Consider the following 27,106-nt stretch of genomic DNA (forward strand, 5'->3'; position numbering starts at 1 on the left):
TGCATACAGTTCACCATTTCCTCTGAACCAAGACCAAAGTTTGGGGCTTTGTGTGGGGGTAAATAGTAGAGCTGCTCAAACAAACCAGAATTTCTGTTCCACGGGAAATTCTGATATTTTGACGTTTATTTTCATCCCAAGTCAGGATGAAAAGTCTAAATAGTAAAAGTTTTCATCAAAAAAAAGGTTCTGAAAAAATTCTACCTGGAAATGTCAAAATGTCTATTGGGTGGACATTATTCTCTGCTTTTGCCTGAGCTGCGACAGTGCATCATGGCAGTTGAAGTTGTCGCTCCCTCATGTCCCATTCTCCCCAGGGGGTCAGCTCCCCAACTGGTCTACATTTCCCATGATTCAGCGTGGTCTCTCCCTGTGACTGAGCCACCTCAGTGCAACGTGGAGTTCATGGAAAATTTAGTTTTTGATGAAACTCCATTTTCCAGCAGAAAAATGCGGTGTTTTTTTCTTCTTCTGACCAGCACTAATTTCGGTCCATCTCTAATACATGTTACCGATATGGAATTAGGGTGTCCCACTTGCTGCACAACCCTGGGCTATTCTTGACAGCAAGGCAGTCCTAACAATTAGTTTGGAGAAAAATGTTGTCTCAGTTTCATGCATCCGTATTTGTGACAAAAACTTACCACTTTATTCTCAATGAGGTCACATACTATTTTGTTGTTGAAATATTCTATAGGTGTCCACCTAATTCCTTCTTGCACATATTCTTCCTATGAGACAGAAAGAAAGACCCAAATATTTATTCACCTTATAGGTTTAGTAGTGGATTTAGGATAGTCCACACACAGATAAATTCTGTACCATTCAAATGGTTTTAAAAGACCTGTCTATACAGGTGATTGGGAGCTTCTTTTCGGTGATCTTGACAATAATTCCTACTGGATAATTTCTATGGGATCGCGTGGAGGATTCACAGAACCGTGTCCTAAATGAATACAGGAATTCTGAGGCAAATTCATCTCTTTGGGTCCACAAAGTTAGCACAGGGATGAATCTGGCCCTTTGAATATAACTTCAATAACTTAGTGGTAATACCTGTGACCAAAACACCAACTACAACATACCTCTCCCCTGTTCTGATCTCATATGTCTCCCAATGTCAGATTTACAGTTACTTTGTGAAAAATAATACTGGGGTACAATTCAGCTCTGTATTACACAACACTGACACTGCAGAGGATAAAATCCTCCCCCTTCATCCAGTGCACCTTGTACTGTTCAGATGCCTCAGAGTCCTTCCACTCTCCTCACCCAAGACTTGAGCAGTTACTAATCAGAGTAGGATTTTCAATTAACATGTTTATCTTCAACCCTCTTTACAAACACTAACAAAACAAGCTTCACAATACCTGAGACGCAGGTGATTATCGATATTCTCAAGGCTAATTTATAGATGGAGAAACAGAGAGAAAGGCTAAGGAACAGATCTCCACAACAGCATGTTCAGAACTGCACATGCAAAAATCCAAGACCAGCTATGCTCCCTCTTTCTGTGCACAATTCCTGTGATTGTGAGTGCAACCAACTCTACAGATGGTCAAAAACATTTTAATTCAAAAAATTTTTATAGAAGAAAATGTCACAAATGTTTTTTGACGAGCTCTAGTTGTAACAATTACATACATAAATGTCCAGCTAGATGCTTAACTAGTCATTTGTGCGCACTTTTGTGGAAGTGCAATTGTGTATGTACACTTCTGGAAATACTGACCCCAAGTAATTGGCCCAAGAACACTTAGCTACTGAGTCTGGAGTCCTTGGGTGCCAGGTTTATACTTGCACTACTAGGCTACACCTCTCTGGGCATATTGCATGCTATTATTGTTTTCCCATGTAGAATTTGATGCTCATGTAAGGAGAAACTTGGCAAGAACATTCCAGGGCAGAGAAAGGCACATGGTTTTAAAAGGGTGGAGAAGTGAGGAATGGGTAGAGTAAAAATAAATGTACAATCAAATTAACTGAATTATCTATTTCATTAAAAAATAGAGAAAAATGGGTGAGACAAACTGTTTTTGCATTTAACTTTTAGTGCCATTTCCACAAAAATGGAGGGATGGATCCAGGCTGCAGTTTTCCACTTCTGTCAGTGAGTCAGAGCACACAGCATATGTGGTCAGAAAGTCATATGACTGCATAAATACACTGTGCAAGCAGGGCCAGCTCCAGGCACCAGCCGAGCAAGCTGGTGCTTGGGGCGGCAGATTGTTCGAGGCGGCATTCCGCCCAATCCTAGGGCGGCACGGCTGCTTTTTTGGGGTTTTTTGTTTTGTTTTGTTTGTTTGTTTGTTGTGCCGCTCTGGCCGCCCTGTAGGAGGCGGCAGCATGGAGGACGGGAGCGCCCTGCAGCAAGCTCGGGAGGGCAGTCCGCGTCCTTCCCTCCCAAACGACAGGAGCGGCGCGGAGCCTCCCGGCAGGTGGTGCACTGGTCAGGACCGCGTGGTAGCGCCCCGCTGAAGCCCTGGCTGCCCCCCTTCTCTCTCTCTCCCTCCCGCTCCCTCTCCCCCCCTCCCCCGTGCAGCACAGGGAGTCCCCCTGCACCCTGGCTCCAGTTTTTTTTTTTTTTTGCTTTGCCGTTCTGGCCGCCCCGGGTTTTTTTTTTTTTGGTTGTTTTTTTTTTTTTTTTGCTTGGGGCGGCCAAAAAGCCAGAGCCGGCCCTGTGTGCAAGAGACTCACCTTTGTATCATTGTATTGGAAGATAAATGTGTCTGCAACTGATGCTATTTACATTTTCAAGGTTAGCCAACTGCAATGATTTTTCGTTGTCTTACTTTACAAAAAGGCAAATTTTTGTCTGAAACCTCAGTCCAGCACCAAACAAAAGGGTGACAGCTAACTCTGTGAATTTTTAAATCAGAGATTATGAATGTGTAGGTACCTGTTCTGCCTTCAGTGTCAGTTCAATAAAAATCTGCTGCAGTTTTTCATTAACAAAGTTGATGCAGAACTGTTCAAAACCATTTTTCTATAGTAAAACAAAGACAAATATTAACAATGTTAGTCTCATGCTCCACATTCAACAGCTTTTGATTTTTTTTATAATAAGCAACTTTTGGAGAGGTTTTAATGAACATATTCAATGATGTGCTGGCAGCTGATTTTAGTTATTCCGTGTATTGTCAGCACCTCAGTGTAAAGGTTAGTGACCTAGATTCTCTGAAGCTGTTTTCAGTACTTCATTTTTATTATGTGAGTTATTACCACTGGGCACTGTAGTTAGTATGAATGCCCAGGAAGCGGACAGTTTCCTTACTTTCTTTTGAACACAGTTTAAAAAAAAATCTTCCCAACATCAGGTCAATTCAGATCCTGAATTTTGCACTCTTACCTGGAATATTTCAAAGCCATAAATGTCTAAGACACCAATGTTATACTCTTCATAGTCCTTCTCCATAGCCTTATTAATGGACTAATAAAAAACAGAGAAAAACATGTTTTTTACAAAACAAACTACAGCTTAAACCCTTAAGCAACTTTGAACTGAAAAAATGAAGCATGAAACTCCCCTTTTCTCCCCGCAAGCGTATTTCACTTTATTTAAAAAGGTAAACTCTGTCATCAGTGAGCAAATGAGTATTACATTATCCTGTTATCCACGCAAGTGAGCCTTCAGAGCTACTACCTGTAAATCTGTTTCTCATTAGAAAGAGTTACTGGCCATTTAAAAAGAGAAATAAAACAGGCAAACAAGAAATAAAAGGAACTTCTATAAAAGCTCAATAGTTAGAGTTCTGCTGATATGCAAACTGATTCTTCCCATTAAACTTTTTAAATTTCTGCTTTTCCTTGTTTTGCTCTTTTATGCTGCTGGCACCAGTGACACCTGCTATAGGCAGTGGGAGCTGCCATGGTGAGGCAGTTATAAGAAAATAGGAATGCCTCTCTGGAACAAACCTTTGCTCCAGCTAGCCCAGTATCTTGTCCAATATCTGATGTTTCTCCCTTCCCATTTCAGCCTAGAGTCTCCTCCTGAAAAGAGACTACCTTGCACATGAGGAAGGGAAAGGCTGGAAAGCAGCAAGAATGGGACAATGAAGGAAGGCTGTGACCACTCCCCCTGGGAGTTTCTTTACCTGATCTTCTTTCCTGAGAGTGAAAGGCTCTGAAAGCGTGAGCTGTATTTTGGGGATGGGGGGAGGGCAGGCGGCCGAGGAGAACATGGTACACCACTTGGGCAGCAGTGACTGGAGGCTGAGAGAGGCATAATGCCTCTAACAGTGCTGGAGACGGTGCACTCACCAGCCAGTTAAACCTTTTGAAAAGATGTAGCATGGGCCTTCTAGCCACTGTCTCGAGTTCCATGGTCATGCCCTTGTTGTGCCATCCAGTGCTGCCACTATCATTATAATGTTCCCAGATAAATGCTCTAGGAACGCAAGCAAGTTAAGGATGCCTCCACTGCAGGAGTACTGCATGGAAGAGCTTCCCTGCACCCCTTTTCCTTCCCTCAGCATTTCTGTTCTAGGACAGCCACCAGGGGGCCCTGCTTGTGTGTGTGGAGGGGGGAGGGCATGGAGAGGGCTGTACAGCAGTGGTTAGCAATTAACAGCTGTTTAAGGCTTGAGGAAATGTAGTGCAGTGGGGGAAGGGTACAATGGCGAAAAGCAGAAAATTATGGGGAAAGCCCACATGGGATATTTTTTCCTTTCAACATTTAACCCTAGTGACATAATCAGAAAAAATTCAACTTACATCCACCAGGTAGTCAAAGATGCGGGCATGAAGGGCTTTGGCTAGAGCATCTCTGGTGTAGCAGGCCTGTTCCACATTAAGCGTCACATTAATGGACTCTGATTTGCCTCCCCACTTACTGTCCATCTGCCTGCTGGTCAGTTTCTCTTTCAGGCGGCTTTGGTTAATTCCCAGGAGGAAAGCAGGGAAAGCCAAAACTGCAAGAACAACCAGGGTTGTTGTTTTTGAACTAAACCAACGGATGGTGTTTTAAAGATTTAAAACAAAACAAACAAACAAACAAAACAAAACCAAAAAAAACCAAGAAAACCCACAAGTATCTCAAGTAGCAGTCAGCAGAAATAAACCTGGTGGGATGTGGTAAAAATGGGACTTCTGCCTCAAAACCTTCTCTAAATCTTCCAAGAAATGATTCAAATCTTTACACTCAGATGTATCTTAAATAAATTGCACCCCATCCCAAAAAAGTTCTTCAGCTGTTTACCTCAAACCTTAGAACATATAAGACAGTTTTTAAAAGACAGCAGGTGTTTTTATCTAATGTCTGGATAGAGTAGGAATATGGACTGGCTTTCTGGCCGCCTCAAGCAGCCGGAGCCAGGGTGCAGGGGGACTCCCTGCTCTGCAGATGTGCCCCAGCTAGTGGGGGGAGGGGGAGGGAGCGGAGGGAGAGAGAGAAGGGGGACAGCCAGGGCTTCAGCGGGGCGCTGCCACGCAGCCCCTTCCACCATGCCCCCTGCCGGAAGGGCTCTGCGCTGCTCCGGTCGGCTGGGAGAGAAGGACGCGGTCTGCCCTGCCGGGCTTGCTGCAGGGCGCTCCCCTCCTCCATGCCGCTGCCCCCTACAGGGCGGCCGGAGCGGAACAACAACAACAAAAAAGCGGCCGTGCCGCCCTAGGATTGGGCAGAATGCCGCCTCCTACAAGCTGCCGCCCCAAGCACCAGCTTGCTCGGCTGGTGCCTGGAGCCGGCCCTGCCCCAAGCATCTATGCTCTGGCTACCCAGGCCAGCTCTGGAGGGAGTTGCTGCTCCACCTCTCATTAATTAAGTCGATAAGATTGCATGGGTGTAACTAGGGGCTATGGCCCCATATTGTTTTTGAAAGAGAAACTGAATTAGCAATCCCAGAGCATGAGAAATGATTTACTGTATTTGGATAAGCAGCTCACTACTCAGTTCACCTTGCAACATCTGGGCCTCAGCCTGTTGCATCATCATTAATCTTGTAATTGTTTCCAGAACTACCTACACTCCTCACTCTCCACTGCAGCATAGTTGCCAACTTCTTTAAAGCTGATGTTTCCCAAGTGCAGCACTCCTGCCACGATCTGTAATACCAATGTCTGCTCCTCTGCAAAGATGCCAATCACATTCATTGCATGCTGGGAAAAGAAAGACATCAAGTTACTAACATTATTCACTCACCATATTTTTCACAAACCATGAATAATTAATTGGAATAAAAAAATTAAGTCTGGGATTTTCAAAAGAATTTAAAGCAATCAGGCATCTAAATCCCACTAAAGTTTCCACAGAATTTCATCAACAGGATGTGAGATCTAGCTGACCTCATCATATATGCTAAAATGAAGCTGAGGCGCTAAAGAAGGAGACACAGATTCTAAGACAATGTTGTATTATAAAAATATTATTCCAGTTACACAAATAGATGATTTAGACCTAACAAAAGTGAAAACTGCATACTGCATGATTCTAGAATAGTTACATTTTGGCTGGCTTAGGCTGTGCACTTCAGCCAGTCACAAAATAACTGATCTGCAGAATAGTTTTTTACGAAGTGTAGTAAATGATTCTTTTACAAATCTGATTCCTAATCTGTAATTTTTGCCAAAGTCCCACATAGACTGGTACAGTAATAATGATGATTCTTGGCACTTAGATAATGTTTTGCACCGGAAGTGGCAGAGGCATCCACATAGCTAGCCACAGGTCACACAGCAAGTCAATATCAGAGCTGGATGCAGAGCCCTGGTCTCCGGATTCTCAGGCCAGGTCTACACTGCAAACTTACTTTAGTATCACTACGTTGTTTAGCAGTGTGAAAAATCCACATCCCTGAGCAACACAGTTATACTGACCTAACCCCTGGTGTAGACAGCACTATGGCGACGGGAGAGCTTCTCTCATCAAAACAGCTACCGCTTCTCACAGAGGTGGATTAACTATGCCAACAGGAGAGGCGTAGTAGCGTCTCCACTAAAGCGCTACATTGCGCTGTACATGTAGACAAGCCCTCAGTCCCTTCCTTCAGCGCATGCTACTATATACAGTAGAGAGCTTTCTTTTTTTCAATTTTCACTTTTCAGTGGAAGCTAATCATTGTCCTGTATTTTAATATTTTTTATAATGCACTTTCTCCACCTGCTGCTCACTGGCTGATTTCCTTTTCTATTGAATCTGTACCTCTAACATAAATTTCCAACAAATCCCTGACAAAAAGTACTGTCTCCTATGTGGCTATCTTAGCACAGTCATCAGAGCATAGGCACTGACTTCCCCTCTGCCCCATGGGAGTTTGACGCCCCCCTCCCCCGCCCCTGCACTGCCCTTGCCCCACCTCAATTCCACCCCCTTCCCCAAAGTCCCAGCCCCGCCCCCTCATTCCACCCCCTTCCCTCAAGTCCCCACCCCTGCCCCATCTCTTCTCCGCCTCCTCACCCTAGCACACCACATCCCCACTCCTCCCCCTCCCTCCTGGAAAGTCCTAAGTGCTGTCAAACCACTGTTAGGCAGCGGAGGAAGTGCTGGGAGGGAGGGGAAGGAGCGGGAACACAGCGCACTCGGGCAGGGCAGGGGAAGCTGGCTGCTGGTGGGTGAGGAGCTCCTGCTAATTTTTCCCCGTGGGTGCTCCAGCCCCAGAGCACCCACGGAGTCAGCGCCTATGTATCAGAGTGCTACCCAGAAAGAACATCCATTCATAATAAAGGGGTAATTAAAATTATATGGGTGAGTTTTTATCTACAAGAATTTGCAGCATGTGGTTTTCCTTCCCACATTTCCTTTGTCTGTAAATATGAAACTTTAACCTGTTTGCCTTAAAAGGTATATCTGAATGAATATACACACATGGAGCACTGATTTTAAAAACACACCAGAGTTTCCTGAAAATCAGATTTGTCATTTATGTCATCTACTTTGTAGGATCCAGAGAGGCTCAGATAGTAATAGTAATCCATACTGGTAATGCCCAGGCTGTGTTTTTGCTCTGAGGAGGCACCTTCAATAAGCTGCAAAAGAAAAACACCAGAAATCAGATATGATTGCATTACACAGCTAACTCTCTCCAACTGGGGAGGGACAGCTCTTGAACAGGTGACTGAGGCTGTAATGTCAGAGAAGACAGAAGTGATCATTCTCTACAGGACAGTTTTAAAAAATCTGCAGGGAAATTATCTACTATATTCTGTTAAACTCTTCCATGTGGGAGGCAACAGTGAATTTTCAAGCTGGCCCTTAGAAATACATCATGTTGTTACTTCACTGAGAGTCTACTGTTTTTTGGATTTGGAAAGAGACTCAAGCCACTGAATGGGTCTATGTTAGACAATGCTTTAGTGTGCACTGAAGGTACCAAGCAATATTCAGACTGCCCTTTTAAACATACAATCAATCGCATGACTTCACTGAGAGATGTACCAATATAAAGGAAAAACTGGAAATGGAAGTAGTATTTTTTTAAATAACTGCGAAAGGAACTGTACATTTCGGACCTGGTAAAAAATGTGAAAACTCCTCTCTCCAGGATTCCTCATTACCACCCGAGACTTTTCCAGGAGAAAGTTGGAGATCTTTCCACCATCCGGCTCCCCACCTGGGCTAAACTGGATTTCAAAGTATTTCCCCTGTAACAAATAATTATAGAGGTTTTTGAATTAATAAAAACTAAGCTTAAAGCAGACACCTGTTGCAGTATAACTCAAGGAAACTAACTCGAATATTTATTCTGAATTACTTCAATCTTTCAAGGTTAAATTAGGCCTGGACTCTTAAGAAACAATTACTTTCTTCCCCACTTTTCCATGTCCAGTTACCTAATTCTAAACTCAACATAATAATTCTGTAGTGCATTAGTACAAAGATGTACACTAACCCATATGTAAGGACTAACTGGGGGATTTCTTTCTTCTGCCTTACTTGGTTGGTGTAAATTAGGCAAATTGCAGAAATGAAACACCGATGGCTAAATTTACTATGACGTAGGTGGGAACTACTCCAGTGTAGTAGATTTACAACTCCATAAACCATATGGTTAATACAGCCTTCTGTTTCCAGGTGATGTATATCAATGATCCTTTTATCTTGGTGGACTGAGGAAATGCATTAGTAACCCATGTCAACCCTTTACTTCTATTTTGTGAAAGGTCTGATAACTAAGGGGAGCAAAAGGGGAAGAAGTTTGTCAAGCAAGGCTCGCTGCTAATATAGGTAGTCATAGCAGGGGAAATACACTGGAAAACAATAAGGATATCTACAATTTTGACTTTTTTTCCCCCCTTGCAGGATGTGTCAGATAACCTCGTTGTATATTTTATTTCACTTTATATCTGAATGTCTGTCAAGACATTTATATTCTATTATATCCAGATATATATCTATATATATTTTCAACACGGGCCTAACATTTGAAAAGCACAGTTCAAAATCCATGCTGGTGTAAAAGGGTAAAACTCCATTTTAATTAAATAGAGCTGTGCCCATTTACACAAGCAGGGTAGTCGGTCCCACATATGTACAGTAATTTTGCTCCCATTCTCTCTTTACTATATTTTATAAATACACGGTGGTTCTTCCCAATTAAATGTTGTAAGGGCTACATTACTTAAAACTGAATTTAGGGTACAATATCAGGCCATTATTCTGCATATGTAGTTGTTAGTTCCCATTAGTATGTATAACATTTATGATCAAATGCTGAAAACAATTCCTTATTGCTTTTTGGAAAGATGAATAACCTTCGTGCCCAGCAGTGAAGCCTAGGAATTGTTCCATCCCATTTAAAAAAAAAAAAATCACAGCTAATTATTACATGGGCTGGAAAATAGATATGCCCATACCTTCCAGTTCAGTGCAGATTAGGCCCCAGTTAAGTTGCTAATTGTCTTGTTTACACATCAGACTGCTTACAAGTAGCTTTGCCCAAACAGTAGAAACAAACATTTGCAACAACATCTAGGAGACCTGGAAATGTGTGCCTCTCTGTTTATATAAAAACCAGCATTTTACTTCACAAAGATGCCCAAATCAAACCCACAGATGTTAGGAGCAAAAGCAATTTTTTGCAAGAGGAACTTACAAATCTGCTGGAGTTATTGTTCCGTACAGTCTTCGCATTCCCAAAGGCTTCCAGTAAAGGGTTTGACTGCAGAATAATGTCCTTCACATGCTGAAATTTTTTTAAACAACAACAACAACAAAATTTGCTTTGGGTTCTTTATCAAGGTCTTGGAGCATTCATACAAGCCATGATTTGTAAACTTGACATATATATAAGGTGCAAGGATGCCTGTCTCTACAAGCAGGCTTTAGAATATCCTCTTGGCCAGGTGAGGGGAAATCTACACCATCACGTCTGCAGAATGCAAGTTATTTTTTATTTTCTAAATTCTGGTTCTTATGATTTTCTTTACAATCATCCAAACTTAAGCAGAACATAAACTGATGCAGTCATCTTCCTGAACTTGCAGATAGCCAGTGCTGCTGCTCATATCTATGCCAAGAAGGAGCACAATGAAACTGACCTGTTTCTTGACAGTTTCATTGCTGCTCACAGGGTTTGAAGCAGAGGAAGACTCTGGTCAGGGATAAAGTAACAGAAACTTTTTCTCTCACTCTCTCGCAGTAGCCAGGAAAGTGGGGGGATGGACAAGAATATAGGAGGTAGAAAAGAAAAGTGGTGCAGATCCCCACCCCTTAGTACCAGTAAGCCACTACCACTGGCCTTGCTGGTAGAGTCCTCCTACCCCTGAACTGGTAGAGTTTCTCCCCTTGTTAGTAGGTAGCTTGCAATTTTTAAAAACCCCGTTTCTAGGGAACATTAAAACATAACAAATATCCATGTAGAACAGTTCACAATTTAGTGAATTTACTAAAGTGATTTACTGGAGTGGAAGGAGGACCAGAGAGAAAGGGGTTAGTTTTCTGCTGGAGCACTGGGAGGAGGCTACCAGACTTGATGGACTATAGTCTGGATCCTGTATAGTGAATCCTATGTTCCTCTGTTTCACTAAGTACATTTATCTGAGAAACTTCTGGATTATGGCTAGATTGAGTTGGACAAAAAACCTTGAGGATAATATTCTAACCTGAGCTACTGCATATAAATCTACATTAAATCAACAGTTATTCCAGGTTTTTACCAAGTGTATCTGGGGGCACAATCTGGCCCAAGATTGCAACATTTCTGGCCACATTTTATCCTTTTTGCCTTTAACTTCCCTTCTAAATAAGGCCTACTGTCCAAAAAAGAAATAATGAAACAAGTAGAGGGGGAAACTGGAATATTGAGGACAATGGCAAATAGATAAAATGGAAGAAGGTAGAGAATTTGGAAAATGTAGGGCTTCAAAAGCAGATTCAGAACTCTGCTGAATAATTAAAAATTGAGACAAAAAACATAGGCTATGTTTGAATGGTGCAAAGCATCTGGTGATCAGGATGGGGAACAATAATTATTTTAACACTATACACATCATCACTCGGTTTCAAAGTATTTATGTCCTGTTTATGAAATAACTGCTTACTAATTCAACCTATAACCTTGGAGCCCAATCTTGCAATTCTTTAAAACAAGCAAAACTCCTCAAGTCAATGGGAGTTTTGCCTGCATAAGGAATGCTAGCTCAAGACTGCAAATGGGCTAGTGGTAGCTCTGTAAGAGCTCCGAATCAGACAGCAAGGAGAGAAGTGCTGGGAGCAGACCACAAGGAGGCCACTGGATTCTCACTTACCCAGATTCAATGATCATAAAACTCAGCCTAGCAGGTGCAGAGAGGCATCAGCCCGTAGTTTGAAGCATTGGCTGTGGAAGGGCCATTTGCTTTAATGGGAGTAGGATCAGGGTGTTAGTTTCTTGCTCAAAACTAGTGTACTAGCACTTAGAGGAGAGGAAAGTGATCAGGAACAGTCAGCATGGATTCACCAAGGGCAAGTCATGCCTGACTAACCTAATTGCCTTCTATGAGGAGATTACTGGGTCTGTGGATGAGGGGAAAGCAGTGGATGTGTTATTCCTTGACTTTAGCAAAGCTTTTGATACTGTCTCCCACAGTATTCTTGCCAGCAAGTTAAAGAAGTATGGGCTGGATGAATGGACTATAAGGTGGATAGAAAGCTGCCTAGATCGTCGGGCTCAACAGGTAGTGATCAATGGCTCCATGTCTAGTTGGCAGCCAGTTTCAAGCGGAGTGCCCCACGGGTCAGTCCTGGTGCCGGTTTTGTTCAATATCTTCATTAATGATCTGGAGGATGGAGTGGACTGCACTCTCAGCAAGTTTGCAAATGACACTAAACTGGGAGGAGTGATAGATATGCTGGAGGGTAGGGATAGGATACAGAGGGACCTAGACAAATTAGAGGATTGGGCCTAAAGAAACCTGATGAGGTTCAACAAGGACAAGTGCAGGGTCCTGCACTTAGGACGGAAGAATCCCATTCACTATTACAGACTAGGGACCAAATGGCTAGGAAGCAGTTCTGCAGAAAAGGACCTAGGGGTTACAGTGGACGAGAAGCTGGATATGAGTCAACAGTGTGCCCTTGTTGCCAAGAAGACTAACGGCATTTTGGGCTGTATAAGTAGGGGCATTGCCAGCAGATCGAGGGACGTGATTGTTCCCTCTATTCGACATTGGTGAGGCCTCATCTGGAGTACTGTGTCCAGTTTTGGGCCTCACACTACAAGAAGGATGTGGAAAAATTGGAAAGAGTCCAGCGGAGGGCCACAAAAATGATTAGGGGTCTGGAGCACATGACTTATGAGGAGAGGCTGAGGGAACTGGGATTGTTTAGTCTGCAGAAGAGAAGAATGAGGGGGGATTTGATAGCTGCTTTCAACTACCTGAAAGGGAGTTCCAAAGAAGATGGATCTAGACTGTTCTCAGTGGTACCAGATGACAGAACAAGGAGTAATGGTCTCAAGTTGCAGTGGGTGAGGTTTAGGTTGGGTATTAGGAAAAACTTTTTCACTAGGAGGGTGGTGAAGCACTGGAATGGGTTACCTAGGGAGGTGGTGGAATCTCCTTCCTTAGAGGTTTTTAAGGTCAAGCTTGACAAAGCCCTGGCTGGGATGATTTAGTTGGGGATTGGTCCTGCTTTGAGCAGGGAGTTGGACTAGATGACTTCCTGGGGTCCCTTCCAACCCTGATATTCTATGATTCTATGATTTTCTATATTCAGGTTTGTGTAGGGAGGGTTGAATTTCACACAAAAATAATACACTACTCAAGGAAATGTATCAGTTTAATCAGCTATGACTTGTAACTGCTGAGTTTATTTTGCATCTTGTAGGAACAGCTGGGATTTACTTAAAATAATTGAAACAATTATTTTTAATGTGATTAAGTCCACTCCAAAAATAACACAATGCATATTTTCCCTTTGCTATTGAATGACTGTGCAATGTTCCCTGTATCATTGTCTCCCAACAAAACAGGAAGAACATAATCATCATCAGAGCTTGTACTAAGGCCAATGTATTATGGTAAGCAGGAAAAAAAAAAAAGCATACTGGTAAAGGGTAGCCACTACTTACCTAGAATAGTTGTCTGTTAATCAGCTGATGATCTCATAGAACTCCATTAGTGGAATTTTATGGCTAATTTACTGCATTAGCGTTAGTTAAAATGCTTGTGTAGATAGTGCAGACAGAGGTCCCAGAATTATTAACAAGCAACTATTCACCATTCTAGCTAGCTCCCAGAAATTACATTTCCTACTAGATAATTTGTTTAAAGTGATGTTTAATAAAAGTCCTTCTCTTTTCTCTTTAATGTGTGAACACAAATCCATGATTTAATGGGAGATATGAATCACTGAGACACAGTTCAATTCTCTCTGGATCTGAAAGGCCTAGTACAAATTCATATTTGACATTGTAGAAAAAGCAGATTTTCTGAGATTTTTGTTAAATAATGTTTGGTTGCTACAAATTAAACTTCTCTCCCTACATCTTGAGGTCACAAATTCCATTAAAGAATGTTTTTTCCCAAAAATCTTTAACCTTTAAATAATTCAGCATCAACACTGAAGTTTTTCCACAGGAGTCTGTTCAGACTAGTGGGTTTTCATCTTATGGACTCCCCATCCACAGGTGGAGGACCAGCAGATCTGTGCCGGGGTGAATCCCTGGCCCCTATTCATCCATCCCCTACAGAGTACAATTCAGGGATACCTGAACTTTGGAAGACCTGTTTGTGCAGTAGAGTCACACCAGTTTCTATGCTAGGGGATCTATGTTGGCTGTACATGTGTGCTCAGCCATTTACCTCATAAATGTCATCTCTGGCACTATGGCTATACAATAAGATTTGACATGGTTTCTTTACAGCAACATTATACTATATCAACTCACCTGTACCTTGGGGCCACCTCCCGATATTTTAGAGATGTAACTCATTATATATTTAGCAGCTACAGTCTTTCCAGCACCGCTTTCACCACTAGGAGGAGGGGAACACAAATACACATCTGTTAAATGGTTCAGACCTGAAAACAACATGGAACTTGATAACATGTGGGATACCACCATGCTCAGCAGCACTAAAACTGTGTAGATAGAGAGATTACCCCAAAATAAAAGTTTAATGATAGTTAGACCTTCATGATTTAGTTTTCTAAGGAAACACTGAGGAAAATGTAACTGAAAGAAGAAAGATAAATTGTCCCTCCTACTGAAAGGTTTTCCAACACAGGCCCAAATTCTACACTAAGGCTTGGTCTACACTAAACCCCCAAATCGAACTAAGGTACGCAACTTCAGCTATGTGAATAACGTGAATAACGTGAATAACGTAGCTGAAGTCGACGTACCTTAGTTCGAACTTACCGCCGTCCAGACCCGGCAGGCAGACTCCCCCGTCGACTCCGCGTACTCCTCGCGGCGAGCAGGATTACCGGAGTCGACGGGGAGCACTTCTGAGTTCGATTTATCACGTCCAGACTAGACGCGATAAATCGAACCCAGAAGTTCGATTGCCTGCCGCCGAACCAGCGCGGTAAGTATAGACAAGCCCTTAATCGGGAATAACTCTAGTGAAGACAAGTATAAATACAGAGTAACTCAGGTTTCTACTGGAGCTGCTTGAGATTTACCTTGTTTAACCAAGAAGAGCTACCACAATAATAAATATGCCCCAAATTTAAATCAGGTGATTTAACAGCATATAGAATATGACATAACATTCTAATATGATACTTCTGGGGCATGTTTGTCACTGAATGACATAGCATAAATAATGTTACATACACACTCACAAAATCTCCACCAGACATATAAAAAGGGAAAGTATTAAAACAGAGAAATTAATATACTTAAGTTGAAATTTTTCAAGGGGCTAAGAACCCAATTCTCATTGGATTTTAGTGGGATTTGTGTGCCTAATTCCCTTAGGTTCCGTTGAAAATCCCAGCCTTATGTTTTAAGGGAAGCCATCTGCCTAGATTCCACAGGAGTCTTTTTTTTTTAGGCATTCCTAAATGAAATAGTCATTCAGGATGTGATTAATAATGACTCACTGAGAACTATCTTCCTGGTCTTATGCCTCTTGACACAGGCTACGAGAAGGCTCAATACTCCACTCTAACTTTTCACAATTTCTTCCTTTAAAATATTTCACTTCAGTGGTGACATTAGGATACATCTTGCAACAGATTAGGAGTCCCTTTCATCTACTGCTAGCTGTTGGACAAAGATCACAGGACCTCTCAAGGGGAAATAAAAGGTTCTGTGTTTGAACTGGAATGGGTTAAGATGATACTACATATGGGGAATGATTCTGATCTCACACTTGAAAATTGTGATTTCAATGAAATTAGTCCTAATTTACACTGGTGTTGGTGCAAGTCACATTAGTCCTCATATTCAGCACAGTTAACCCAGCTTACACCACTTTTGATGAGACAAATCAGGTCCCATACAGATGGTGGTGAGAGGGCACAATGTTGTATTTTGAAATCTTTTGTCCTCATGCATAAAAGTCTGAGTGATCCTCAAGTCTCTGAACAAATTCAACACATTTTGATACCATGGGTCAGACTATACTCAGTTGTGCCTGGGTATGGACCAAATGCATGCCCTGCTCAAATCCTGCCCCATTTTTCCCAAGATAACCTCTGCCTCTGTTGGAAAGGAGAATGGATTTGCCAGTTGTTGCCAATGTGTAACTCCCCATTAGCATCAACCATGGCCAAATTCCCATAGGTTCAGTTCTGATAAGCACTCAAAAATTCAGATGCTTATCCAGACCTCTTGGGTCTGTAAAACCAGGCTGGAATTCTCACAAGATGCCTCATCCTTTGGGCTTCCAGTCAATGTAAAAATATTGCAAGAAGAGCCATCAGAAATGTCACCACATTGGTTTCTCATCCTGATAACAACCAGGAAGCACAGATCAAATATTAAACAATTTTTAAAAAGCTGAATCATTTTTGAACCGCTCAACAATCTTTTTTCTGAATTCAGTTTGAGTTCTGGGTGAAGGCTTGGGTCAGTTATTTTATTATTTGAATCACTTCATCTAACCCTAATCAGCATGAAGAAGAGAATGCAGCCATTTGGCTTTATCCTCTGGAAAAATTTGAATTACAGCTACATTTACTACAACAGGGAGGGTAATCTCTGCATTTAGAAGTCTATATCAACAGACAGTCTGAAAGCTAAAAATACAAAAGTGCAGTTCTTCACTGCAAAGTCTGGCCAGAGTGGATACTCAATTTTAAAAGCTGGAAGGATAAATCCATCCAACCTGAATCAGATACCTGAGCTAGTGTCTAATGCAGGGGTTCTCAGACTTTTGTACCGGTGACCCCTTTCACACAGCAAGCCTCTGAGTGCAACCCCCCCCCCATACATTAAAAACACTTTTTAATATATTTAATACCATTGTAAATGCTGGAGGCAAAGCAGGGTTTGGGGTGGAGGCTGACAGCTCATGACCCCCCCATGTAATAACCTCACGACCCCCAGTTTGAGAACCCCTGGTCTAATGTAAACTTCAAGCAAATATAAAAAGTAACTAAAAGTTAAAATTGAAGTGAACAGCTCTGATTTATATTTTCCTTTTCCAATTTCCTATTGGAGAGAGTAGTAACAGATTTTGATAGGTTTCTACTAAATATTTCTAATGTGAAGCAAACTTTTGAGAGAACTGGTACACAGAAACTCAACGCAACACTAGTAAAATCTAGGAAGAAACTTCATGTCTATAATACGGTATTCAAATCCTCACACCATTTCAAATCAGTCACAAGCAATCTGAATTACGTAATTGCAGCATCAGCTTTTTCTAGCGATACCTGTTTCCAAACTGCTCAAACATTGGTTAAACATCTCTTAAAACATTTTGTTGCATTAACATGAAGCAGTAAACCTTGAAATGTTTCCTCCTATTTTGTGGGCCCAATCTGTGCTGATACAAGAGTCAGGTCCTTTCCCGACCCACCAAATGCTTTGCATTGCTCCATCAGTGCAGAACAGCCAGTAGCCAGAATAACCAGCTATCAGGATTTAGAGATATAAGGACTCTTTCCTTCATGCCCCTGACACCACTTCCCCTGCCAGTTTTAGGGCAGCGAGAGAACGATGACGGATATCCATTTGTCAGAATAGCTCTTAAGGACCATTGCTGCTGGGTGCAACTTAAGAAGCCTGATGCTATAACTGAGATCAGGATTTGAGCAAATGGAAGCTCTTCTTTGGTATGGAGTGCAGGACTGGGCTCCAAGTCACTTTTCAGCATGAGGATTGCCATTGACAGAAGGCTAACAGCTGCCTTTCATCACGTTTGCCTCCATTTTGCTGTGTGGCACAAAATGGGTGCAGTTCACTTTTGAGTTTGACCTGAGTGAAGTTTCAGCATTGTCTTCCCTGCAACTGTATGACTTTGGAGACTGAAACGCTTAAACACCTAGAAATAGACGAAGGAGGTTGGAAAAGCAGATGAATGAGGATCCTGCAAGTCTAAAATAAATATGCAAACATATTATAGGGGCAGGGATGGTCTGTCCTTTTTTTCTCTTTGTGTAGTACCTAGCACATTGTGGAAACTATAGGAAACAAATATCAATGGACCCAAATTCATCTCTGGTTTAACTCCCATTAGGTCAGTGCAGTTCCACTAGGGATGAATTTTGCCCATTATGAGAATATTCTATCTATCTTGGGGTTTATATTAGCACCCATCACCATGGTGTCTGAGTGTGTCCATGTTAAACAGCTTAGCAAAGCTAGGTCCATAGTGGACTTAATTAAATCGTCTGCTCTGGCCCTTTCTTAGATTAAAGAAAACTGTTTTTTTTTCTTTAAACAGGGGAATATTCTGACTATGGTGGAAAAACTATATCAAAGAGGGAAGTTTTTGCAACGTGACCTAAAGTTTAGTTACACCTCTACCCCATATAACGCTGTCCTCGGGAGCCAAAAAATCTTACTGCTTTATAGGTGAAACCGCGTTATATCGAACTTGCTTTGATTCGCCGGAGTGCGCAGCCCCGCCCCCCCCCCGAGCGCTGCTTTATCGCATTATATCCGAATTCATGTTATATTGAGTCGCATTATATCGGGGTAGAGGTGTATTTATTTCTGTAATGCAGGCATTTCTGTAGTGCTATCTATTTTCTCCAGTAACAGCTGACCCTATTTGGATACTGTTTTTACCTAGTTAGGAGATTATTGGGAGTCATACCTCTCAACCTACCAGGGCCCCAGTGAGGAACCACAATGTGTGACAAATATTCAAAATAAGGGATACACAAAAAATTATTCAAACTACTTTGTAACCTCAGTTACATGATTCCTTATTTCTGATATAAACAAACGTCAACAATAAGAATGAGAAGGCTCCCAATTTGTGTGGAGCACAGGTAATTTCGGGACTAAAATGAGGGACATTGGCTTAGTAAGCAGGAAGAAAGAAAGCAGTATATATGGATCAGCTATTTTTTAAAAGTATGGAGACATGAGAAGAATTAAAACAGTTCCCTACAGGATCACAGAATCATAGGACTGGAAAGGACCTCAAGAGGCCATCTAGTCCAGTCCCCTGCACTCAAGGCAGGACTAAGTATTATCTAGACCATCCCTGACAGATGTTTGTCCAACCTGCTCTTAGAAATCCCCAATGATGGAGATTCTACAACCTCCCTAGACAATTTATTCCAGTGCTTAATCACTCTGACAGGAAGTTTTTCGTAACGTCCAACCTAAATCACATTTGCTGCAATTTAAGCCCATTGCTTCTTGTCCTATCCTCAAAGGTTAAGAACAACAACTTTTCTCCCTCCTCCTTGTAAAAACCTTTTATGTACTTGAAAACTGTTATCAGGTCCCCTCTTAGTCTTCTCTTCTTCAGACTAAACAAGCCCAGTTTTTTCAATCTTCCCTCATAGGTCATGCTTTCTAGACCTTCAATCATTTTTGTTGCTCTGGACTTTCTCCAGTTTGTCCACATCTTTCCTGAAATGTGGTGCCCAGAACTGGACACAATACTCCAGTTGAGGCCTAATCAGTGCGGAGTAGAGTGGAAGAATTACTTATCATGTTTTGCTTACAATGCTCCTGCTAATACATCCCAGAATGATATTTTGCTTTTTTTGCAACAGTGTTACACTGTTGACTCATATTTAGCTTGTGATCCACTATGACCCCCAGATCCCTTTCTGCAGTACTCCTTCTGCAGTACACCTTCATAGGCGGTCATTTCCCATTTTGTATATGTGCAACTGATTGTTCCATGTTATATTATCAATAAGAACCAAGCTGTATCTAAAGCTCATATTGTATCTTACTCTTTAAAGAGAGTCAAATGAAACAGGAGAGAAAACATGGTATACATTCTAAAAGAAAAAGGAAGAAAATGGATTATGGAAAATAAATTGTTAATGGCACTGACATAATTAATTTTCAACCTGTAGTCTTTCCTTACTGGAAATCAAATTCACTTTCTTGATATGTTCCTAATAATTAAAAAATACTTTATAGGTTTACACAATTTTTTCCAGTAGTAGTTGCTACTCTGAAAGAGTCAAAATTTGCACAACACAGTCTCTTAAAACTTCACTGAACTCAGAATAAAATTCAAGAATTATGTAGAAACTTATTTCCACTTCTTCATCGTTGAGAGGAAGGGTAATTTAGTGATTAAAGTAGGGGATTACGAGTCAAGACTTCTGACTCCTATGCCCCCCTCTGACACTAATTTGTTGTGTGACTTAAGGGAAGTCACTTAAAACCCTGTGCACAAATTTCCCCATCTGCAGAATGGGAGGGATAATACTAATCTACATGATTGGGACATTGAGGAACTTTATTAGTTAATGTACACAAAGCACTCTTAGATCTACCAACCAAGGACACTGCAGATGTATAATATTATTCTGCTGTGTTTGGAGAAGTCTACATGTAAAGTTTCATTTCTTTAGTTTTGTTCAAAGCACCCCCATCAGCTTTGCCTTATACAAATATTTCTCCCCGGTACTGCTGGTGGCTTTTGCCAGGGTTCCTTAACACGTTGAAGATTTCTGTGTGAATGCCCTTTCCTGAGTGGCTGCTATTGGTAAGATTCAATCACGTCTCCAGCGGCATTCTCCGCTGCACAAGTTTCAAAAAATCAATTGTTTGAGGCTTGCATGGGCTTTACAATGCAGCAGCAGGACCAGATTTTTTTAAATTGACTTCAATCAATTTAAGATAAAGAGTTAGTCAGATTGTTTTACTGAAAGGGGTAAAGTGGAAAGAAGTCTCTATTAAAGTAAACTAATATCAGTAAAGTTGTTGTACCATCCTTAGGTGATGATAGGTAGCCTTCTTGTAAGAAAACATTACCAGATGCAGATGAAAACTAAGCTGATATTAAGAACGGAAGAGAGACTTGAATTGAGAAATTTCTTCATAGCACATTAAAACACCTCATGGAAGAAGTTGCCCGAACTGATAAAAAAGGGAAATAAACCTTCCACCTTTGCAGAAACATACCCCTTTAAGGATAATCTGAAGAAAATATCTATTATCTCACACAAAACAGGAAATTACTAATCATAACATCCACTGCCTTGATCACAAGACAATGATGCTCTAGAGGGAATTAAAAACCACATCAAAACAAGTCTCCAGACAACCGTTCATAGTTCAAGTCTCAGCCGAGTGAATCGTTTTTGTGTTTTTTTGGCAGTTCTTAGGTATCCATTGAAGGGCAGCCATTTTTTTCTTTGGGACGGGGGGGGGGGGGAGGAACAGCTCAGCAGGCTATTAGAGTGGGATACAGAAACCAGATCCAATAATATGCACTTAAATAAATCACCATGCATATGCCTTAGCAAAACTCAGTGAAATGAAATGAAATGAAATGAAATGTCAAACCGCTGCTGAAGCCTAAACCGCTTAATGTGAATAACATTTTGGCCTTTATGGCTACACGGCAAATCACTTCAAACCACACTCTCCTCCATATATGGGAACAAGTGCACAGACAGATCTGCTGCCTCTTGTGAATTTCAGATGCATGCAGTAGCAACTAAAATTGTCAAATATCCAAACTCTTTAACCACTCAATTGCCATGGACAAGCGGAGTAAAGGACTTGCCCATCATCTGCATGGCTCAGACAATAGAGAACTGTCTCATGTTTATAAATTAATATTCCATTGCAAACATATCTTTGTGAACAGCTGGTTCAACGTCATTCTTGCCTTTCACGGAGATGCAAACCACGTTTTTGTGACATTCTGCCCCTCCTGCCCTCTTTCCTCCAAACAGCACTGCACAGCCCTGGGAAAAGAGGGATAGAGCAATCCCTGTTTCTCCTGATCACAGGGCCTCTGCGATTCTGCCTAGCACCTACGAGGGCCACACAAATGGTGCTAAGGAAGGCTCCTTGCACCCTTCCCCCTTCCACCTGGACACACACACTGTGCACCTGCATCCAGGCCAGGAAGAATCCAACCCTTGAATAGCCTCATTGTTTACATTGTTCACAATCATTCATAATAGCGCAGTGTTCTTCAGCTATAATTAGAAACATGTACAGTTTTCTTAACACACATGGTAATTATTCCACAAATAAAACAGGCTTGTCTCTCCCTTGAAAGATATATGACAAGACTCAGTATTTTCTAACTAGATGAAACTGGCTGCCTCACCCTTCTATCAGCCAGGAAGGATAAAAGAGCATATATCGATAGACAGGCACTGGAAGCAGAAATGGCATCAGTGAAAGGAGAGGGGAACCCTTTTTTTCAAAACAGTAAATGAATAGCTTGAGATTTTAGCTGCAGAAGGGAAGGTCCAATAAAAGATAAACAAGGGAAAACTCTTACTACCTTAGATGAATAAAAGAAAACCAGAGCAGAACATTTCCATGGCATTCTTAGTATACTCTCACCAAAAATAACATTTAACTTCAGTAATGTAGAGAAGACGGAAGCGCTTGATGTTTGCTGTGAGGAAATTACTCTGGATGAATTTAAAGCAGCTACTGAAAGACGAAAGAACAATACATTGCCAGGTAAAGATCAAATTGCAGAACTGCTTAAAGCAAGTGGAAGGGACAGTATGAAAATCCTGTTATGCCTCTTCAATTTGGTCTGGGAGAAAGAATACACCACAGAAGAATGGAAAAGAGGGATTATAATCAAACTCTCCCGAAGAGGATATTTGAGTTTTGTAACAAGTGGCATGGGATTATGCCGCTTTCAGTCCCAGGGGAAAGTCTTCTATGCAATCACCCTAAGCAGATTTAGAGACAAACAAGTTGGTTTTTGCCAAATTGATCTTGTGTAGACCAGCTCTTCATCCTGTGTAATATTGTAGAGCAAAGCAATGAATGGCCGCCCCCAGTAGTCCTAAGCTTTGTGGATTTCCACAATGTAGATAGAGAATCACTGTGACAGATAATATAAAACAACAAAAATCATTCAAATTATTAAAAATTTGTATCAGAACATTCAATGTGCAGTAAAGATAAACCAGAAGCTAATGGACTGGTTTAATGTTAACAGTAGCGTCAGGCGAAGTTGCATCTTGTCCCCCATCTTGTTTGTCATTGCTATTGACTTTGTTATGTGACAGACTGTCCGTATGGAAATGGACACTTCATTAATAGACTGGAAGCTTTGCAGACATCATCTGTCTTATGAATAAATCAGTTAAAGATATGCAGCAAAAGACAAATGGTCTTGCAAATTCTGCCAAGCCATTAGATATTATTAATAAATCAAAGATGAAGTTATGAAAATTAATTTACCTACCAATGATTTTATCTACTTGGAAGGTAAAGCCTTGAAAACCATTACTAAATGTACTTAGGTGGGTAGTATCATTCACAATTCTGGTGATTTCATGTTTGATGTAAAGTCCAGAATAGGTAAAGCAACTGCTGTATTTCAAAAACTCAATACAGTAGGGAAGTCCAATGTGATTAACAAAACCACCAAACTTAAGATCTTTAGAAACACTGTCCTAAGTGTCCTCTTCTATGGAGCAGAGTCCTGGAAAATAGTAAGTCCATCCAATGCAAACTGAACAGCTTTCATTACAGGTGTCTGCAGAGAATGTTCAAAGTAAAATGTCCTGATGTAATCAGTAATAAAGAAGTCCTAGAATGGGCACAGCTACCTATAACAAGTGGTACAGAAGAAGAGATGGACCTATTTTGGATATCTTTTAAGAATGCTCACTAATAGGCTACCCACAGAAGCATTTCTCTGGCAATGCCAGAGCAAGAGACTGGTGTGCCTTTACATCAATATAACTTCATCGACTTCAGTAGAGTCACTCCAAATTCAGACTGGTGAATGAGAGGTGGATCAGCTTTGCATCTTGTAACTATGTAACTATTAGGAGCTGTGATGTTATAATCAGAAGAATCTTTGAGTAATCCAAAGCAATGTACATGGAATTTGATCAAGAGGACAAAAATATAAAATGAACTAAAACGAACCGTACGACCAGCTGAATTCTTTGATTTGACAAATCTAACAACCCAGCAATGAACCATTCACAGTTGTCCCCAAAATCAAAAACCAACATAAAAAGCATATGGAAACGCAGTCTCCTGCTTTTCCTGTGTTTATCTCACAAAAATAATCTTAGGAAAAATAAACATGCATCAAGGAAGAGGAACATTTTGTATATAATATCAATGAAAATGATTTTCTTCTTTCCTTCTTGTTATACCCTTCAAATTTATCAAGCACAACACAGGAAGAGTGTGATGAGGCTGTGCACACGTCTCAGGGACCGCAAACCATCCTTTATTTACAGTATGGGCCAAACTTTCAGAAGAGCTCATTACCCACAACCTTGTATGAGGAACTCAGCTGTCACAATTAAGGCACCTAAATAACTGGCCAGATTTTCCAAAGGCCTTGATATTCTGGGTGCTAGGCATGTTTGAAAGCCTGGCCCTTATGGAGGTCAAATCCAGAATTGTTTCTCTGAACCCTCAAATTTTGGGGATTCAGATCAATTGGACCTGCATATGAACTACCCCAAGCTCTGGATTTGAAGGACCAAAGCTCAAAGCAAAACAAAATTTACTTGTTTCTAACAACTATAAACCATACATAGAAATGGGACCAAATAACTCTAGTATTGCTAAAAAGAAGGCAGAGGAGTGGGGGAAGGCTGAGCACATGTGTAATCAATTATTTCCAAGAAGCTACATGCTCCTGTTTTCCGGTACTAGGAGCACCCATACACTTTTCTATTGTGGGATGTCACCCTTGGGAGCTTGGCCAGGACTATGAGTCACAGCTCAAAAAGAAATTCCACAAGTAGGAAGAATTTTCACACGACTCCTCCTGGTAGGCTTTCAAGTGCAGCTCATCTGTGACACATATGAAGATGATCTCTGCTTTCACACTATGGCCTTCAATATGATGGCAGAAAACCTTGTATGAGGAACACCTTCAGATACAAAGACTCAGATCCTGGCCCCTGCTCCGGCTCCTTTGCAACACTCCAGTGACACAAAGAGGCCAAAAAGTTTCCCAGGTGCCTGTAAGTTTCCTTGGTCTGAGGAAATGTTGGCTGACACAGCTAGCTCTTTGCCACCCCTGAAAGCCCCTGGCATAGGAGGGGTGGCCAGAGTAGACTGAACTCTCTGGTTATCCCCACAAGCCAGATGGCTCTTTGGGGGCTGTTACAAATTTAAAATATCTTTCTGCTGATCTAAACTAAGGTGGGGACAGGGACAGTGGAAGACTTCCTGGGCATAGCTGAGAAGTCATTCCAAATACTTTTTTGGTTCAGACCGGAAGTTATAGACATACTGTTTGATTTAGTGATGACTTTATAACAAACTAAGTAAGGTTCAGGGCAGCTTTAAAAGGTGACACCAGAGTAGCAACCTCACATACAGTAGAACCCACTAACAATGACCTCATATATAGCAAAACCCCTGTGGGAATGAAGTAGAAAGGAAGTCCTGAATAGAGCTGATTGGGAAATTATGAAAAGCCAGTTTTTAACCGTTCATTTGTAACCATGTCCCTTTCATATGCGTTCTCCAGAGCCATTGAGGAGGGGAAGGGTTCTTTTTGTTAAGCTACAAACGAAGGTAACATTATAAAACAAAAATGAGGATCCGAAAAATCCTGAAATAGTCTATTTTCAGTGACACAAAAGATTTGTATTAATACTACTAATATAAAATTGATGTAAGAGAAAAAGAAGCATGGTAATGCCCTCAAAGAATTTACAAGACTCAACCTCTTTTACCAGACGACGTGCTGGAAGATTGCATTTGTGCTTGAATGCAGTTGACTGCGAGTGTACAGTGTATTATAATTTTGCAGTAAGAAGTGACAGGGGGCCTATTTGTGGGTGATTATAGTATATTTGTGGGGGTGTTACAAGGCACAAGGTCAAAGAGCAAGTGACTTTAACCACATGAGAAATGCAAAAATTCCTTGCTTGAGTATCTTGCTGCTTTTCTGAAATTGAATTTTTAACATATAAAAATAAGGGAAAGCATTCGGCCTGTACATTTACTGGGCATTATTAAACATAGCTATAACATCACTTGTGGCCAATTAGAAAGCTCCATAATGCTCCCAGTGTTCTAAAGTTCCAAAATAAATAATACATCATCAATATTATCTGAGATCCCCCACAACACACACACAAATGGATAATTCTATATAATTAAGGGAATCTAGCAATAAAATGAGATCCTCCTTTCTTCTGAGAAAGCTTTAAACTAGCAGCTCTAATAGGTGAACAGCTGTTTCTTACCTGATAATGACACACTGGTTTTCTCTGTCAATAATCATGTTTCTGTACATGTTGTCCGCTAGAGCATAGATATGGGGTGGATTTTCATACTGAGCCTATGGGAGAGGGAATATAATACATTTCAGACAGAACATTAAATACCACAGAAAAAAATAATATAAGTATTTAGCATGGAAGAGTTTCTTGCTAGGACAGAAAATTTTGCATCTTAAATTGAGCCTCAGACTTCAGCAGTTACATATTAAAATCAGCACAAGTTCTTTCTAAGGAGCCTTTTTCATGAAAGCAAACCAATAATCATTGTCACTGTTGAGATGTGTTATTGATCTCTCAACCGTAATTTTTGTCCTGGCTGAGATATGTAAATACCCTATTTTAAAAATGTAGAATACTTAAATACATACTTGTCCAAGAGAAACTCACATAATTTATGCCCCTTTCAGAAGTGGCCTTAAGATAAAAAATAAACAGGCTATACCACTGCAGAGAGCCTCAGGCTGATTGGCCACATCGGACCCCTGAGCCCATTCAGACTGAATAGTATATGTAGTTTTCAGTCTATGGACATGCCTGATTCCAGTGCAGCAGACTGAGTTACCTATGTCCTAGTGCCCTCCCTCTGCCCCATACTTACAGCCCATTTTCAAAACTGGCCTCTAATTTTGTGTGCCTCTGTGTTTTGGTGTCCAGCTTTAGAGATCTAAGGTGTAGGTAGCTAATGAAAAATTCCTCTTGTAGAGGGGAACTGTCTGCTGTCGGAAAACTAATTTTGGTCAAACTTAAATCAATAAATGAATCTGTTTTGCAAGTTTAACTCTGTCTCAGTGAATCCAACATGTAAATGGAAGGAAAAGAAAAAGCAGGATCTCATTAAAATTAGATGCTGCATTCAAATTAAGTTCTTCTAGGCCAGTAAGTTCCACCACCACC

At 41.1% G+C, this 27,106-nt stretch overlaps 1 protein-coding gene across 3 annotated transcripts in view; it reads right to left on the reverse strand.

Annotated features, from left to right (window-relative positions):
- The window catches only part of MYO1E (myosin IE), a 150,441-nt gene that overhangs the window by 53,241 nt on the left and 70,094 nt on the right, over positions 1 to 27,106 (reverse strand). For 2 of the 3 annotated variants that reach the window (XM_042853860.2, XM_005284961.5), the window contains exons 4-13: positions 26,177 to 26,271; positions 14,301 to 14,388; positions 10,026 to 10,115; positions 8,443 to 8,574; positions 7,825 to 7,959; positions 5,961 to 6,093; positions 4,714 to 4,910; positions 3,350 to 3,430; positions 2,900 to 2,986; positions 645 to 731 (exon numbers count right to left, since the gene is read on the reverse strand). In XM_042853860.2, coding sequence (XP_042709794.2) covers positions 645 to 731; positions 2,900 to 2,986; positions 3,350 to 3,430; positions 4,714 to 4,910; positions 5,961 to 6,093; positions 7,825 to 7,959; positions 8,443 to 8,574; positions 10,026 to 10,115; positions 14,301 to 14,388; positions 26,177 to 26,271 — 1,125 coding nt within the window. The remainder of the gene's footprint in view (positions 1 to 644; positions 732 to 2,899; positions 2,987 to 3,349; positions 3,431 to 4,713; positions 4,911 to 5,960; positions 6,094 to 7,824; positions 7,960 to 8,442; positions 8,575 to 10,025; positions 10,116 to 14,300; positions 14,389 to 26,176; positions 26,272 to 27,106) is intronic. The other variant, XM_042853859.2, reaches the window with a different exon arrangement.

Source organism: Chrysemys picta, chromosome 10 (genome assembly GCF_011386835.1).
Source record: "Chrysemys picta bellii isolate R12L10 chromosome 10, ASM1138683v2, whole genome shotgun sequence".
NCBI classification, from domain to species: Eukaryota; Metazoa; Chordata; order Testudines; family Emydidae; genus Chrysemys; species Chrysemys picta.